This window comes from Bactrocera tryoni, chromosome 2 (assembly GCF_016617805.1).
Source record: "Bactrocera tryoni isolate S06 chromosome 2, CSIRO_BtryS06_freeze2, whole genome shotgun sequence".
NCBI lineage: Eukaryota > Metazoa > Arthropoda > Insecta > Diptera > Tephritidae > Bactrocera > Bactrocera tryoni.
Genome location: NC_052500.1, coordinates 9,438,327 through 9,456,056, shown reverse-complemented (window position 1 = coordinate 9,456,056; position 17,730 = coordinate 9,438,327). Strand labels below are relative to the sequence as shown.

The 17,730-nt window shown below is 33.6% G+C and overlaps 1 protein-coding gene across 7 annotated transcripts in view; it reads right to left on the bottom strand.

Moving 5' to 3' along the window:
- The window catches only part of LOC120767326 (piezo-type mechanosensitive ion channel component), a 90,731-nt gene that overhangs the window by 31,913 nt on the left and 41,088 nt on the right, over positions 1 to 17,730 (bottom strand). For 6 of the 7 annotated variants that reach the window (XM_040093260.1, XM_040093261.1, XM_040093262.1 and 3 more), the window contains exons 3-15: positions 14,231 to 14,407; positions 12,654 to 12,924; positions 12,377 to 12,582; positions 11,154 to 11,280; positions 10,956 to 11,075; positions 10,730 to 10,892; positions 9,877 to 10,011; positions 3,773 to 3,961; positions 3,469 to 3,666; positions 2,855 to 3,405; positions 2,404 to 2,773; positions 627 to 800; positions 54 to 552 (exon numbers count right to left, since the gene is read on the bottom strand). In XM_040093260.1, coding sequence (XP_039949194.1) covers positions 54 to 552; positions 627 to 800; positions 2,404 to 2,773; positions 2,855 to 3,405; positions 3,469 to 3,666; positions 3,773 to 3,961; positions 9,877 to 10,011; positions 10,730 to 10,892; positions 10,956 to 11,075; positions 11,154 to 11,280; positions 12,377 to 12,582; positions 12,654 to 12,924; positions 14,231 to 14,294 — 3,067 coding nt within the window. In that variant the 5' untranslated portion in view covers positions 14,295 to 14,407. Of the gene's footprint in view, positions 1 to 53; positions 553 to 626; positions 801 to 2,403; positions 2,774 to 2,854; positions 3,406 to 3,468; positions 3,667 to 3,772; positions 3,962 to 6,104; positions 6,165 to 9,876; positions 10,012 to 10,729; positions 10,893 to 10,955; positions 11,076 to 11,153; positions 11,281 to 12,376; positions 12,583 to 12,653; positions 12,925 to 14,230; positions 14,408 to 17,730 lie in introns of all 7 variants that reach the window. The other variant, XM_040093267.1, reaches the window with a different exon arrangement.

Sequence of the window (17,730 nt, the reverse complement as noted above, 5' to 3'; positions counted from 1 at the left end):
TAAATATAAAAAAAAAAAAAACAGAAAAAAAAAAACATGCGACTTTCACCCACCGATACACAGACTCGGCGGCAATCCGAGCAAAACTAAATATTGCAGAAAAATGCTCAACGCAATGAACACTTGGAATATGCCCCACACGGAGCTGCGCCTGGCGCGGCTAAACATCAAGAGCACAGCTAACCAGACCACATAGAAAATCGCTACCACATCCTGACGATAAGCTATTGTCGTGACGAGCATTATCAACGAGATCTCTTGTCCGAATTTATAAAAACCATAATTGAAAAGATACTGTATCATTGATTTGAGATTCGTTTCGGCTTTGGCGCGATCCGTCGCCGGGAAGAGCACTTTCGTCTCCGCCTTGTCCTCATTGTCGGCCATTGCGCGCATTTGGAATTGTCGTAGGCTGACAACAGCGTGCAGCGTAACAACGATCATATATATGATATACATTTTTATCAGACCGATTAAGCCGTTTGTGGTATCATCGGCTTTCTGCAAGCCGAACCATAAGGCACTGTTGCCATGTATCGTGTCCTCATCTTTCTGCAAGTAAAAGAGAGAGAAAGAGAGAGAAATTAATTAAAAATGCTTTTAGTTGGTATTGTGTGGTTACTTACACATCTCACATCGTAATCCTCGTGCGTTAAATAGCCGATTTGATAGATCATCTTCGATAGTATTATTATTGAAACAACGAAGGAGATTATGCGACTGATGAATATTTGTATAGAACTTCGCGTTATACAACCCAATACACATAATGCTACGAACACGACGTGAATAACGCAGACCTGGAAGCAGAACAGAAAAATATTAATAATAAATATATTTAGTTTATTGGAAAATATGTTGGTTTCGTATAAAGAGCTGGCCTCTTTCTATTTAATGAGTAACTAGAGTTGAAGATTAAAAAATTTTAGTTCAGAAGTGTGCTCCGATATTGTTCAATTATACCATTGCGCCGAAATGTAGGCAATATTTTGGCGATATACTCAGTTTTTATGGTTTAAGGAGTTACATGGGTTTACGGGTTTCAAAAAATCGATTTTTTTATTATATTATTAAATTCTACAACACTCTTAAATTTTCAAGTGGATCCGAGTAGTCGTTTCGGAGATACAGCCTTGAAAACTTGTGCGCTCGAGGCTAGCTAGGCTAAGTGTGCCGTCATTAAACGCGTTTTTCTCGAAACTGTGTTTTTGAAGTCGGTTGGCAAGATTTCTCGAGAACTAGTCAATCGACCTTCATGAAATTTTACACAGGTCTTTGAGATACAATTTTTAAAGACTTCGGCGAAAGAAAAAAAAATTTCACTTTTGCCTAGAAATATCTGCCAAAAAGCTAAATTTCAGTTGCTTTAATTGAGAAAAAAATTATAAAAAAAGATTGTTTTTTACCCCAGGAAACCCATGTAACCCCTTTAGTAAAAATTGAGATATCCTAATGAAGCTTGGTACACGTATTCCTTGACAAAAATGGACGACAAGGCACAGAGGGATCTAAAAATTTTGAAAAAGGGCCGTGACCCCGGCCTCTGAGAGGTTTAAGATACAATAACAAAATTCGCTCAGAATAAATCTCTTAAGTGCTCCTATCGACAATGGAAAAATCTGTTCCCACGACAGTCGGGTCTAAGTTACCGGAACGGACCCGGATTTTTATCCGGTCAAGGACTGTCAACTCGGCACCATGCCTCGAAATTACTTCAGGAATATTTTCTGCCGCTACAACAACAACAATAATGGAAAAATGGATGAAATCGGATAATAACACCATCAACTCTATATACATATGTATGTATGTAATCGGTTATGTTAAAAAATACTAAAAGGACGATAAGTCAATAGATAAACACGCCAGATAATTAAATTTTCCATCACAGATGCTATGAGAGGGCTTTATACGAGACGGTGTCTAAATAAGACGATGGGTGTGGCACCGCCCAGAATTAGATGGAAAGCCATATCCCAGGACCTACTCTACCAATATCGATCAAATTTGCGAAAATGGGTGAAATCGGACTACAACTACAACCACAAATTTTTTCTGATGCTTTCAGTTTACAGTACACAAGCCAAAAAACAATCAAAAACAATGTATGTGTATGTATGACAATGTATCCAAATATAACTTTTCCGGATGAACAAACATTTTCCAAATCGGTTGAAAATTATTTAAGCCACTAGATACCGAATATGTGGACCCCATTGCGAACTTTTATTAAATATTATAGTAATTCAAAATTTAATAATTTTCCGGGCTGGGATCCTCGCATATTACGAGAGTACGGTATAAAATGTCCTGCTACAACCGAACTTAGCCCCATCCTTCCTTATTTTTTAAACAAAAAAAAATTTCATAAAAAAATTCTATATCAACTAAAATAAAGCTTACCTGACTGACGGCACACACAAACGCCGTAATATAAACGGCTTTTATGATGTGCAACTCCAGGAAACGCCAAAATAGTTTTTTCGAAACAATGAAGTAATGTTTTGTTATTTTGCGTATACGTTTCAGAGATGAAACCAATAGTTTGGCGGCTTCATTACTGCCACGCGGCTCTGTTTTGGGCGGTTTGCCCATCTCTCTATTATATACCATGTCGGGCAATAAGGATGGCTTGCGCTGATGCAGCGATTCGATGAAGCGACGATGGAAATAATGCACTTGTATGACGGTTAAGACCACAATCAGCGTGGGTGAGACGAGATGCAGGAACAGATCTTTCGTTTTATAACGCTCCAGACCGATATCATTTTGACTGAGAGAAGAGAAAAAAAAGAGAAAAGTTAATTAATTACACACAAACAATTCCAACAATTTCCGAGGTTTGTCTACTTACAGCGTTTGCGATATATTCAAGTACTCATACCAATACTGTTCGAATTTATCAAATTGATAGGTGTAGATAAGTATCAGCATGGACATGGCATAGAAGATGATGAACAGCCAGAAGCCATACATAACTTTGACCCACACTTTCGAGGAGGATTGGAAGACGAGCAAGAAGAAAAGGAATAGCGCCATGTAGCATATGCGAAAACCGGTCATAAATTTGCCAGTCATAGCGCACAAAAAGATCACCAGCACCAGCATCCAAATCCACAAACGCACCAACAGATTTTTCACAATATCACCGATTTTCTTAAGGAATTTCGATGTATGCTTATTCTGCGATTCCACAGATGTCTCCGAATCGATAGTTTCCATTGGCATTACCACCGGTACACGACGTTTTATCAGCTTCTCCTCGGCTTTTTCTTGGAAAAACTGCCTTGAGGTGACCCAAAACATGAGTAGAAACAGCGTTTTTACAATTAACGGTACACACGGATGTGTACCATGCTCTTGCGGACGCTCGAGACCGATTTGTTGCAAATTAATGCCGGCGGTCTGAAACAAAAAGCAACGGTAGTGTTAAGAGGTGAGCAAAAAGTGAAATGGAAAGTGGTGTACCTCAACTTTGGAGGGCAATTCGTCGTTTTTCAGATTCATGCCGTAGACATATTGCGCTATGAGCAATAATTCAGCATAGCACACGATGAACGGACTGGAGCGCATCATGGCTTTGCGCTGATTCGGTATCATCCAGAGTATGTTGGCCCACAGCAACAGCACGAAGGTCAGCCAGCTGTGGTAGACAATGGACCAGGTCTGGAAAAAGCAGAGAGCGAGTGTTAGTATAAGAATTTAAACTAATTTCTTAAATTAAATAAAAAAATTACATTTTTATTTAAAAAGGGTTTCTTCAAACACTTACCATCATTGAGATATTCGTAAAAATATAACTGTTTTGATAAATAAACTGTCCAATGCTTATAAAACCATAGCATATCTGATCGCATATGGTATTCGTAAAGACATCCGGCGAATTGGAGTCCTGCAGATCCATGGTAGCCTCATCACTTGAAGCTTCTCTTGCGTCACTTTTGCGCAAGCGCTTCACCAGCTATGCGAAAAAAATATTTTTAAAAGATTAGTTAGAAAAAATAACGAATAAGTAATTGGAAAAATGCAAAAATCCATAAATCAAACAGTTAGACCATAGACAAAGGGAATATTATAGACCGTTAAACGCTCATTAATTAACGAACACAATGATGAGGTTAATTAATTGGTGATTTCCAACAAGAGTTGCTAATTGGACAAAACGAATGTGAAACGATGAGTAGAAATTAGTTTGGGGGTAGTTTTTGGGTGTATGAATGTTAATTTAAAGTTAGTTAATTAATTGAATATTTGAAATAACTGTAATACCAACCCACTATTTTAAAAAGACGAAACTGTCATAATAATACGAGTATATATATTTTTTTAATTAATGCAAGATTGGAATTAAATACAGAGTACGCCAAAATTGAAGCAAGATTTCAATTCACCGCCATTCATGTAGTAAAGTGTTGGCAACCCTAAAAAAATTAAGCGACAGTTGACAGTTTAGGCTTAGTAAAAATAGAGCGTTACACGATAGAAATACATGTCTTCATTATTGCACAATATTTCAAAAATAATGACATCTTGGCGGCCGCCGTACGAAAATGTCATACTAAATTTGGTCGGTAGTGTTTTAACTTCGCCAACTTTGAAGAGATTAATTGAAATGGCAGCAAATTTTAATTTTGCGTTAGTTTTAGGACACCCTGTATTTTCTAATTTATTTTTTTTTTATAAAAATATGGTCAGAATAGTGTTTCAACTTCGTCAACTGCGAGAGATTAATTGAAATGACACAAATTTTAATATTGTTTTAATTTTTGGACACCCTGTATTTTTTAATTTTAATTTTTTTTAAACTTTTTTTTGAATTTACTAATTTTAATTTATTTCTTAATTTTATTATTTTATTATTTTCTTTTTTTATATTTTTTAATTTTTTTTCTCTAATTTTAATTATTTTTTCTCTAATCAAATTTAATTGTTTTATCAGCTAAGTTTTTTAATTTCTAGTGTAGATGTATGTACAATGTAAAAGAATACGAGATTATGCTGTTGCGCTCTCATATTTTGCAAGTAATGCTAGAATGACGTCATATTAGCGTTGAGCTGGGAGAGAAAAGTGCGAAAATCTCGCTCTGAAAATATTAAGCTCCAATACTTTTACTTAGAAAAAAGCTTTTATGGATTAATATTCTTTAAAAACTAGTTTTTTGTATTTTTTGCATGAATCATTGCTATTATGACGTTAGAATGACAGCTATTACACAGCAAAATTTCTGTACTCACTATACATACATATATATGTATGTATGTATATGTATGTATATATCACATTAAAATGAGAAAGTTTAACAAATTTTAGTGAGAGAAAATAACATGAGACTCTCTCTAAACAAGTTGAAATTAACGAAATTCTATTTATATATGTGTATTAGAGCGGGTCGAATTACATGGAGCCAGACATTGAAAAAATGGCGTATGCGGTAAATGTGCTCAAAAACGGTTTTATACCCATAAAGTCTCAGGCAAAGTTGTTCAGAATGTTCCGCAGAATATTTCCTGCATACGCGATTTTATAGTAAAAAAAAATTTTATAATGAAAAAAACGACCCGCTCTAATGTGTATACGCTATGTACAAATTTTCAACCGTGACAGCGCCACAAAAAATAATATTTAAAAAAAAAAATATTTTGAGAAATAATTAACGCCGCTAAAAGCCTTAATCTTGATGTTTTAAAAAGCAAAAGCGCTTTTGAAAACTAATTCTAGTTTGTTTTTAATTTTTTTAGACAAAATTTGTTAGTATAATTATTACTACAATAAAATAAAGTGCAGTGATTTTTTATGAATATTTACATGTACATATGTATATCTACGTCTTATGTACAGTTACTTAGCAGGAATACGTTTCTAGTTTAGTTAAAGGCACTGCATATTTACTAAGTGTTAAGTAGTAGTCCTACAAGTTGTAGTATAACAAGGATAACATGAATTTTCGACAAACAGTTTGAACACTTAATGCTACTAAATGCAGAGTTATTAGTTGATTAGCGTTAATTGTAATGAAGTTTAAGTTTTTTTTTAGCGAAAGGGTTAAATTTGGTTAACACAATTGATGGTTTTATTTATTTAACACACATGTTAGTTTACGTACAGGTGTCGTCTCAGTCGGTTCGATAGTAGTTTTCGGACGTTGGTCACGACGTAACGAAACCTAAAGTAAAAGTAGAAAAGCATAAACTTAAAATAAACGCAATTGAAAGCAATAAAACTGTGCAGAATTTATATTTTTTTGAAAATTACACAATAAATACTCTTTTTAGGTTAAGAAGAGTGTGCAGATAGAAAAGATATAAAGGTATACAGAGCTAAGAGAAATAGAGTTTTTGTAGATAAATTGGAGTTAACAAATAATAATAAATAATACAGAGAGAGGTAAATTAAGCAGCTAAAGCATAGTTTCAAAACTAAATAATAATTATTAATTTTAATTTAATTTAAAAAATACTTTCAATCAAACTTACAATGTGTTCAAAATATTTAACATTTTTGAATTTCAAAATAACTTAAATTTTACAAATCTGTTTCGAACTAAGCCAAGTGCCCAAAAATAAAAAGAATTATGCTATTTTGCTTAAAAATAATGTTATATTCGTCACCTAAAATCCATAACATATCATCAAAAAAATTGCAATTGAATTGAATTTTTTATTGTTTACGATTCACTACTTCATATCACATACATATATGTAGCATAAAATTTTCAGCTTCCGCTGTCATATATAACTAATATATAACCATTTTATAACCAAAACTCAAATTGTGATTTAATAAAAGTGGTTATTTTTAATAAAATATTTTTTTTTTTACCTTAAACTTGTGAAAAATGATTTTACGTTGTTTTGCATTTTAGGTGAAGATATGCACATAAAATAGAGTATTGTTTAAGGGGTTACGCGGATTTTAAAATTAAAAAAAAACGGGTTTTTAATTTATTTTTAAATACTATGATATGTCTAGAATATTTTTCCAAAGTTTCAAGGCAATCGCAATAAAAGTGTAGGAGATAGAACTTTTGGGAGAGTGACCCGTCAGGCTGGACCGTTTCTTTGATCGTGTTTTCATGACTTCTTAAAAACTATTGAAGCGATCTTATTGAAATTTTTCATAGTTTATTTTAAATATGATGACCACGTGAGTGATCGAAGGATTTTTTTTCGCTTTTTCAAAGCAATTAGTGGTAAAAATTAGCCCAAAAATCATATTTTTATGTTTGCAAGTTTGCCAAAAATTATATTTCTTCCAAATTCTTCGATTAAACACGACATATACTCAACAACTAACCGATTAGATTTGATTTTTTTAATTTAGATGAATCCTACATCTGTTATACTGACCACCGCGCGGAGACGTTTTTGGACGGTGCGTGCGGAAACCAACTGCGAATAGTTGAATTTCCAAAAGCTTTAATGAAAAATTCACAAAAAATTATTCAAATGTTGCTCTTTGTTGTGGTCAAAAATTGTAATAAATTCAGATTTTATTGTAATATATGAAAAAAACGCCGAATATAGGCGTTTTTTCCCGCAGTTGAAACTTACGTAACCCCTTAAGTTCAGTTAGGAATTTTTACGCGGAGTTAATTTTTGTATGCCTATCTTTCAAGCTTTAACCACAACATTTAATAATTATGTAATCATGATACATTAAACAATTTATAAAATGTTTAATAGTGTATAAATACAAGACATAATTACTTTTCATATAAAGAAGAATACCAGCTGAGGCTCATAAGCGAACTGTTGAGGTCAAGTTTTTAGTGTTCTTAATCGTAAACTTAACTTAGATACCTGTTCATAAGGGTTGCAAATTTTGTATGTACAAAATTCTGGATTAAAAAATAGAATATTCAAGTGTTGGGTTTAAAATCAAATTTTTCTGCCGAAATTTTAATATAAATTAATTTTGGATTAAAAAATAAATTTAAAATTTTTTTAATTTTGGTGATGGTATTAAAATGTACTTTTTATCCCAAAATTTTTATGAAATTATTTAATTTTTTTAGGTCTGGTGCTGCGATTAAAATCTAATTTTCATTCCAAAATTTTGATATTAATTTTTTTTGATTAAAAATTAGATTATATTTTTTAATTCTGATGTTGGGTTTAAAATCTATGTTTTTATTCCAAATTTTAATTCCAAAAATTTAATTTTTAACCCAAGATGTTATGGATTACATTTTTTTAATCCCGTATTTGATATATTTTTTTCACAGCCCGGTATTTAGGGTGACATTTTTTTCAAAATATTATAATCTCGTATTTGGCATTACAAAAAAAGAAAATATATATAAAATTCACATGTTTATTCTTTTATTTTATTTTATTTTTCAAACTACGCGAATAAAAATGTAAGTTCAGACCTAAATAATATTTACACCTTAATATGTGAGTGTATATACAAATATATAATCAAAATGTTAATTTATAGTATATGCTGCATTATGATATTGGTTTTAGTTCAAATTTATTAAATTATTTATTAATTATTTGAAATAGTTTTATGGGAACTTTATTATTGATTATCACTTTATTTTAAATGATTACGACAAAAACAATAACAAAAGTATAATTTTGTTGTTATTTTTAATTATTATGAATAATTGTACCTAAAGGAAAATTTTCTCAAAAGAAAATAAGGGCAGTTGAAACCTAACTTTATGCGAGCTACGTTTTTATAAAAGATATTATAACACAAGACAAAAAAAAACGCTTATTTCGGCTGCATCGAGGATAATACGCTACAGGGTACATTTCTTATAACATAAAAGGGGATAAAACGATGTTTATCTCGATTTTTATCGGTCAGCTTGTATGGTAGCTATATGCTATAGTGGACCGATCTGAACAATTTGTTCGGAGATTGTTGTTTGCTTTGGAAAATAATTCATGCTAAATTTCGTGAACGTATCTCGTCAAATAAAAAAGTTTTCGATACAAGAATTCAATTTCGATCCGTCAGTTTCTATGATAGCTATATGTTATAATGATCCAATATCAGCGATGAGCAAAGTAACAGAAGTAGATTGGATAGAAAAAAACATATGCAAAATTTCAGACCGATATCTCAAAACTGAAGGAATAGTTCGTGTATATACAAATAGTCAGGAAGGGGACATGGAAAATCTAACCAGTAAATCTAACTCCTTAGCTAAGTAGTTGACTGGAAGCATAAATCGCCTAGATAGATTTAACTGAAGGGTGGCAATAGCTCAAAAACTGCTTTACGGTGCAAATGGGTCACACTTTGCGACCATTAGTGCCTAAACGGCTAACTTGGATTATCTGTTTATCTAATTGAAGTACCGCAATGTCATTATGGTCACAAGATACTCCCCATAACAGTCATTAGTTATTCAGACGGGTCCTAAAACTGGTAGAACTCTATAAGTTACGAAAATCATCGAAATACATACAAGTAATGGAAAGAGAGAGAAATGTCTATATTAATATTAATATTATATGTATATGATTAGTCTTTTAAGCAGAAGCATTAATCTGCGTAAATTTTACTTTTTATTTTTGTACGATTGAGAAGTCTGAATATCATTGAACTCAGGTTAGGATAGACGGATATAGAGCAGTATTTGTACGTTAAGCCGGCAAGTAACAAAGAAACCTGAGATTTTCACATTGGCAATGCTTTTTTATGGTTCTACTATTGTTACTATCAATGTTAGGGTATGTAAAGAAGTCGCGCAGATATTGAAAAATATATTATTTCATAGAACAAAATATTATGCATATATTTCTTACGCAGAGCGTAGTATCTCCTTTCTTTTGGGCAACTTCTTTTTTGTACTTTTAAGCCACGAAGAGAAAAATTTTCAAAAAAAAAATATACACATATATATTTATTTTGCTTACAGTCAGACGCTGTGCACGCTTCCAACTATCTTTTTTACTACCACGCGATGAATGTGTTGTTATGCGTGATATTTGACGAGCTAATTTACTGCCATTTTCTAATTGGGCTATGACGGGTTTGGGCTTTGCGGTGACCTATGGCATGTCAGATGCATAGTTGCCAGATAACACAGTGCACAAATAAAATATGTTAATTTTAGAATTCGATGTGAAAGGCAGTGGCATAAAGGAATATGCATAAGTATGTAAAATAGATATATTTTTTTAAATAAAAAGGTTTTCAGATGTTATGTTCGAATTTGATTGTTTTTTAAAACATATGTTTTAGATTTTTTTAAATTTTTTTTAATTTTAAAATAATTTTTTTTTAATTTGTTTTTAAATTTTTTTAGATGATTTTTCCAATTTTGTACGGCGCAGCAGCAGTAGCATTTTAGTTTGGACGCAAAAGCAGCATTAAAAGAAAGAAAGGTAAAATATTTCAGTTACATTTTGCACTTTTTGGTTTTAGTCAAATTAGTTCACATACGAAAGTATTATTCATATAAAAATAATAGAGAATAATAGAGAGAAAATAATGCCAAAAGCCATTGGAAAATGTAGGGGTAATTTATAGTGTTATGAATTTTTTGTTGTTTTTGTTTGCTATGAAAATGCATTTGTTGTTGTTGTTTGTGTGCACATTCGACGATTGGTTAATACACAATAACCATGAAATTGGTTAAAATGCAAACAGAGCACCCCAAACAGGCGTAGTATTAGATATTATGTATGTAGGTATGTATGTATGTATTTATAAACAAAGTGTACTTGGTATTGTTTCGTAAGGAAGATTAGAGAGTTTGATACTCACATTCGGATTGCTCAGGCACTTGGCGGTCAGCGCTAGCACAAAGTATGTTAACAGCATTAGGATGGGAAGAATAAACGAGTCGAAACTGTATTTCAGGTTATAGCTCATGACGCGTATGTCGCGATCGCATGAGGACAGGACCAACGGTTCCAGACCGATCAATCTATAAGGAAAAAAATAAAATTTTATATCCTTTAAGGCACTTTTATTTGTATTATCAACAAACCTCGCTATTAAATTATCACTGCTGAGATAATATTGCGCCCAAGGTGTCTGATAGGCCACTATACACACCGAATGCAAGGCGATCACCAGCATTAGGAAACGCAGCAGCACGGAGAAACCGCTAAGGTAAGGGTAAAAAAAAATTATTTACTCACAGGTATATTTTATTTGTATTTACAAAAAAAGGAGTCAAACTCACCGACGCAGCGAATTATAGGTGGCCCAGTAGGAACCGCTCAGCAAGAATATGAGAAAATAGAAGCCAGCAGGCGCCGACGGTCGCAGCACCGCTATAACGAATAGCATTGCCAGGCAGAAGAGCGGAGCTGAGGTAACAAACAAATTTTTATTAATAAACAAATTTTTATTAATAAAATAAATATGTATAATAAAATAAATATGTATAATAAAATAAATTGTTAGAAAAAATAAAATAAAATTATAAAACATAAATTTTCACAAAAAAAAATTCAAACTTCAATAAAATTGCTTTTAAATTTCTTTCCACCCACACTTTTGACAATTATTTATAAAAAAAATTAAAAAATAAATAATAAATAAAAATATTATGAACAAATAAATCAAAAAAAGTGATTATAAGAAATAATGTAACAATAAATATTATATATTAAAAATTATACTAATAAAAATAAATAAATTTTTATAAAAAAAAACATTTTCAAAAAAATAATTACATATTTTTCACACTTCAGTCAAATCAAAGACATATTCGAAAATTATTCATAAAAAGACTAAAAAAGAAATATTAATAAAAATATAATAGTATAAAAAAATATTAATATTAAAAAATGTTATTATAAAAACAAGTATAACAAAAATATTATTTATAAAAATATATTATTAATTAATTTTTTTTAATGATAATATTTATTATAAAAAAAATATATTAGCAAAAAAAATTATTTTTTTTCAAATTTCAATTGAATCGATTTTCAAATCTTTTTTTCACTCACATATTCGAATTTTTTTATTTACAGTAAAAATTAAAAATAAATCTTACTAAATAATTATAATATTAACAAAAAAAAAATAATATCTATTATTTTATAAAAACAAATATTATTAATAAAAAAATTACAGACGTGTGATCTTCCGATCTATTCAAAAATAAAATTATTAAAAACAATATTAATTATAAATTATATTAAAAAATTTGTAAAAGATTTAATAAAAAATAATAAAAAACCTACAAAAATTGTGAACAAAAAAATGTTATTAACAAAAATATTATTACAAAAAATAATAAAAAAGTAATATTACAATAAATATTATTTATGACAAAATATTTTTACTAAAATGTAAAAAATCTTATTAATGAAAAAATAAAATTATGAGAAAAAAATACTTATTTTTCAAACTTCAATACAAAAAAATTTAAGTCAAATTTTATCTTTCACTCACATATTCTTATTAGGCCATCGAAGAAGGCTTCATCGTCCGTGTTGTCGCTATCCGTTGAACTGCGTATTGGTATAATTTCGCCAGTTTCCAATTGCAATGTGATCGGCGGTGGTTTCTGGCTCAATTTCTTTATGACTATGAATGAAATCACCACTGTGATGAAGACCAGCACATCCGGCATATGCCATTCGGCGGCAGCAATCGGACTGCGTAAAGAAACAAATAATTTTGCATTATTAAAATTTAAAAATATCGTTATTGCTTGTTTTTGACTTACTGCAAGTCCTGCAGATTGATGAAGCCGATGTGTCGCAACAGCTGTTGCGTAAATGAACACATAGCGAAGATCGACTCGATCTTCATTGCAATTATTGTCACTTGCAGTACTATATGACATAATAATAGTAGTGAACATAGCGCGATGAGTATGATGTAAAATGGTCCAACAGAACTTTTGAAATTACGACTGTTGGCGATGGGGATAAAGGGCGTTATAAAAAACATTAACAGGTACACGAACGAAATACCGGCAGGACGAAATAGTGCAGCTGTAGATACAAAGGAAAATTGTTATTAAAATTTAGTTAAAATTGTAAGATGAGAAATAAAAAACAAAAACGAAGTAAGACAGCCTAAAAGCAGACTACATTTTTTCATTACTTAAATTTTATTGACCGCTGCAGATTACTTTATAATGTATAAAATTCTTGTTTGAATGTTTTGTAGTTTGCGGTAGGTATAGTAAAGAACACAGTTCGAGCCTAAAACTATACCTCAAGCTTTTTCTTATTATACAAAAATTATAGAAAACTTTCGGCGGGGTCGCACCAAAGGGAGAAAGGAGTAGGGCGACGTTGTTGAGGAATGATCTCTTGATGCCGACAGGAGGCGGTTCCGGCAGGAACTGCTTGGAGAGGAGTTCATTATGCTCCTTAACTAAGAGCATACGGGCCTCACTATGCAAGTGTTTGCTAGGAGACAACAAGAAGCATCTTGTCGTAGTTCGGAGTGCAGTGTTTTGACACGTTTGGAGCGAACTAGTTGCAGATTGCACAGCTGTAGGGGCTAAGGTCGCAGTAGTGGGTTGGTAGCATGGGGCCACGTAACTCGTAGTCCACTCCTTGTGTGTCTTAAGGCCTGAGCAGGTCTTAAGACCTCTCCATCCATTGGAAATATTACAGCTGAACGAGGTGAACTTTGAATGGAGCTTTTTAGCGCAAATGCAGCAGAAAAATTCCTCCGGTCCCGGATTGGACTCAATGCCAGCACGAGTCAAGAGAAAACGGAGGAAACCTTCTGCAAGACGTTGTTCCAATGTTGACAAACTTAAACTAAACTCATCGATCTAAACGGAGTTAGATCTCCGAAGTCCTTGGCCGGATAAAATCCGGGTCGATTCCGATGTGTAGAACCGGTTGTTGCGAGAATTGTATCGGTCGAATTGTATGGCAACTATATACTATAGTAATCCGATATCGGCCGTTCCGACAAATGAGGAGGTATTTGCCGTGAGAAAAAATTTCACAACGATATCTCAAAAACTGAGGATAGTCCTGGCGTATACATATACATACATACAAATTGTAGAAAGCGTAAAAATTAAGTCTAATAATTGAAAACTGACGCTTAATAATATGCCATTTGCTACACTCTTAAGCGTACGCATGTATAAAAAGCCTGAAACTATGCTTTACATTATGTGACCCAAAGTATAGTCTTCTTTTAGGCACTATAATAAGCAAAAAACTGCAAATTTCAAAACAAAATAAGTTAAATCAATAAATTGCTTTCGTGGCATTAACTTGTCAACTTAATATAACCATATACTAGTATAAAAAGTGGTGAAACACTTACCCAACACCAGCACCGTCGGCACCACCACATATTGCACCGCGAGACAGGCATAGCTTACTGCCATTTTGTGGAAGATTCAACTATGTTACTATCGAGGTTAATATACCTACGTTGGCTATTAATTGCTGTAGTCTTTGCGGCATCACCAGCCAGAGTTCTGCACACACATCGATTCAGCTGTGAATAAAAATAACAGAAAATTAATAAAAAATGCAAAAAATGAAGAAAAAAACATATTTTAGAAAATATTTATTTCTATAGAAAAGTTGAAAACTAACGAGCGAGTTCGTCGGTAGTTGAAAGGAAAGGCAGAAACTTCAAGTAGTTTGCGGGCGTTTTGAGAATACGTTGATGTTGCTGATAGAGACTAGAGGCGCTAGTAAGCTATAGAGCAGCAAAGTAGACGGATTTACTGGGGTTTTATATAAAATTAGTTTAACGATTAACAACTGAATGAGAAATTCATTTTTGATGTAATTAATTTTTTCTTGAACTTCGACACCTCAGTAATCTTATCTTCGACGAACCAGAAGACATAGCCGAAACCGACATTAGCTGTCTCAACAAATTTGTGATAAGCTCAAAGTGTTTTGTCGATCTGTAAGGGTCTTATGAGCCAGTATATTGGAGTTTTTAGTTAGGTACCACAAATGGACGGCGTTCTAAGCTCTCCAAGTGAGATCTTTCTTTGGATCGACATTTTAACTTGGCCTAACCAAACTTTGAACTTCGAGAAACTATTAACATTAGGTTTCCCTCAAGCTTTCGTGGGAAATGTGCTAACAAAAAATTACCCAAATACAGCGCATTCTTCAAAGATAAATACTATTACGCCTATATACCATCGTAAGTCTTCAAAATATGAGCTAAAACTAACAAGGAAGAAAACTGTGTGACAATAATAGGAAGAAAACAAAGCGCCAACATAAAAGTTGAAACAAATGGTGCATTCCACACGCCACTTACTTTACGCTGAGTGGCTTTCTCATAAAACTGACACACTTTATACACTACTTAACCTTTCCGGGGCAAGTGAAATGGGCGGAAAGTAAGAAAAGTGAGACAATGCCGCTTCGACAACAATGGGAAAAGGCCATGTGTGGCACGAACGGCCACAAACACAACAATTCATTGTACGTGCCACTTAGCGAAATGCTGTGGCATGGACAGCAGTCAACTCGGCAGCATAAAAGGAGAGCACACCCACCAAGCAAATCACCAAGCAAATGTGGCATAAAACAGTCTAACAGCAAACAAGTGGTGGTCTAAGGAAGCAGGGCTGCGGCGTTGCCATTGTCATGTGGTTGCATATGTATGTATTTCAGAGTGTGTGTGGATATGCTGCCATTTAATTAACAAAACTAATTTGCGGAAATAAACATTGGCACACTTTTAATTATAGTTGAGTCAACAACAACCACAACAAGCTGCATAACATGTCAGCGGGGAGTAGAAGTGGCAAGTGGCAACATGCTCGACAGGTTGCTGGAGCTCATTCTTAAAAAAGTAAAATGACAAACGAGTGCACAGCTGGGCAGCGCAGAAAAACGACACGAAAAAATAGTTGAAGCATCGGCGCGCCCCTTTTTCGTTTATTCATTGTCAGTCTTCAAGTGTAAGTAGTTTTTGTTTTTGTTGTTTCCTTTTTTTTTGCTACATAACGTGACTGCTCGTTTGGCGGTCAGAGCGCCGTGTTGCATAAACTTGGCACACGAGCTCGCATTAATTTCTATGCCACATCAGGACATCAAAATTCAACAGTGAAGTGCAAAATTGTCAGCGCAAGATTTAATTACTTTCAACAAATATAAAGAAGCTCCTCAATTTGCTAAATTTGGAGCGTGTAGTCCTTGAGTAGGGTTTGCTAAATTTGACAGCCCGTCAGAGTTATTTTAGGAATGCTTTCGATTATAAATGGATAAGAACTTGTGAGTCGTTCTAAAAAATCGCTTTCGAACAACGTGGAGACCCATTCAACTTAAATGTGCGAGATCAGTTGAAACAGGAGATCAAAGTTTTAATACAATTTCAAAATCGTTAAATAACCGGGTTTTCAATAAGAGCACTACAAAACGGGTGTGGGATATCAATGAAATTTTTCATTCCTGAGAAAGTACATTCGATGCCATTATGTATGGAACTCGATTTCCTTTGCATGGCTACCATGGGCACGCTTACAAAACTCCAGGTGCTGAACCCAATTTTCGGCCAATACTGCTGCAATTTCACGATGTTCGAACGAAGTTCACCAATCTTCGCTGACTTGTTGGCATAGACCATAGACTTAACGTAGCCTCTCAGGAAATAGTCAAACGATGTAAAATCGCACGAACGAGGCGGCCAATTGACTGTACCATTTCGTGAGATATCACGTTTGCCAAACTTGGTTTTCAATAAGTCGATTGTGACATTCGTTGAGTGGCTTGTGGCGCCATCCTGTTGTAACCACATTTGATGATATGGACATTCAAATCGGGCCAAAAACATTCGGTTTTCATTGAGAGGTAGCGATTCACATTCACAGTAACGTGCCGGTCTTGATCATCACAGAAGAAGTACGGCCCAATGACGCAGCTGACTCATAAACAGGACCATATTTTCTCGGAATGCAACGGTGACTCGTGGAGTACGTGTGGAATGCTGCCTGACCAATAACGCATATTTTGCTTATTGACGAAGACATTCAGCCAGAAATGAGCCTCAGCGCTGAAGATGTTTTTTCGGTAAAAATCCGGATCATTTTCATGTTGTTGTTCAGCACAATTCACGAACATGCGACGATTCTGGTGGTCAAGCGGCTTCAGTTCTTGCGTTAATTCGATCTTGTAAGGATGTAGCCGTATATCATTTCGCAAAATTCGCCACAACGACGTCAGAGAGATGCCCAACGCTTGAGAACGTGTGAGAGACTGTAATATTCTCGACACTACAGGCACTTCTTTGTATCACTTTGCACGGGAAAATTTTGTATTGTGTGTGTGGTTTAAATTTTTTCCACTAGACGCTCAATTGTTGATCTAACTGGACGATTATGTTGACGTTAAATTGGACGTAGAAATATCAAAAGAGCGGGAGAAAATATGGCCTTGTTTGCTGTCCCGGCGGTCTACCTTTGTAGCGTCGTTTTGAAAAAAATCCTTTAAATTTTGCACTGGTGATGAAAAATGTATCCCTTCCGACAACCTTAAATGCAAAAAATTATATGACAGAGCCAAAAATCAACGGCAAAGCCGAATATCTATGACGTCTATGTAATGCTCTGTTTTCGGTGGGATAGGTCGTGCTGTATTATGAGCGTCTTAAACTGGGTGAAATCATTAAAAGCGACACAACTTATCAAATTAAAGCGAGCGTTTACCCAAAAATGTCTAGAAATAGCGACTAGACATGAGGCAATAATTTTTCATCATGACAACTTTCAGCCTGATGGAAGCTTAGTAAAAAACCAATTGAAATACTGTGACTGGGAAGCTTTGCCTCAACTATATTAAAGCCCAGAA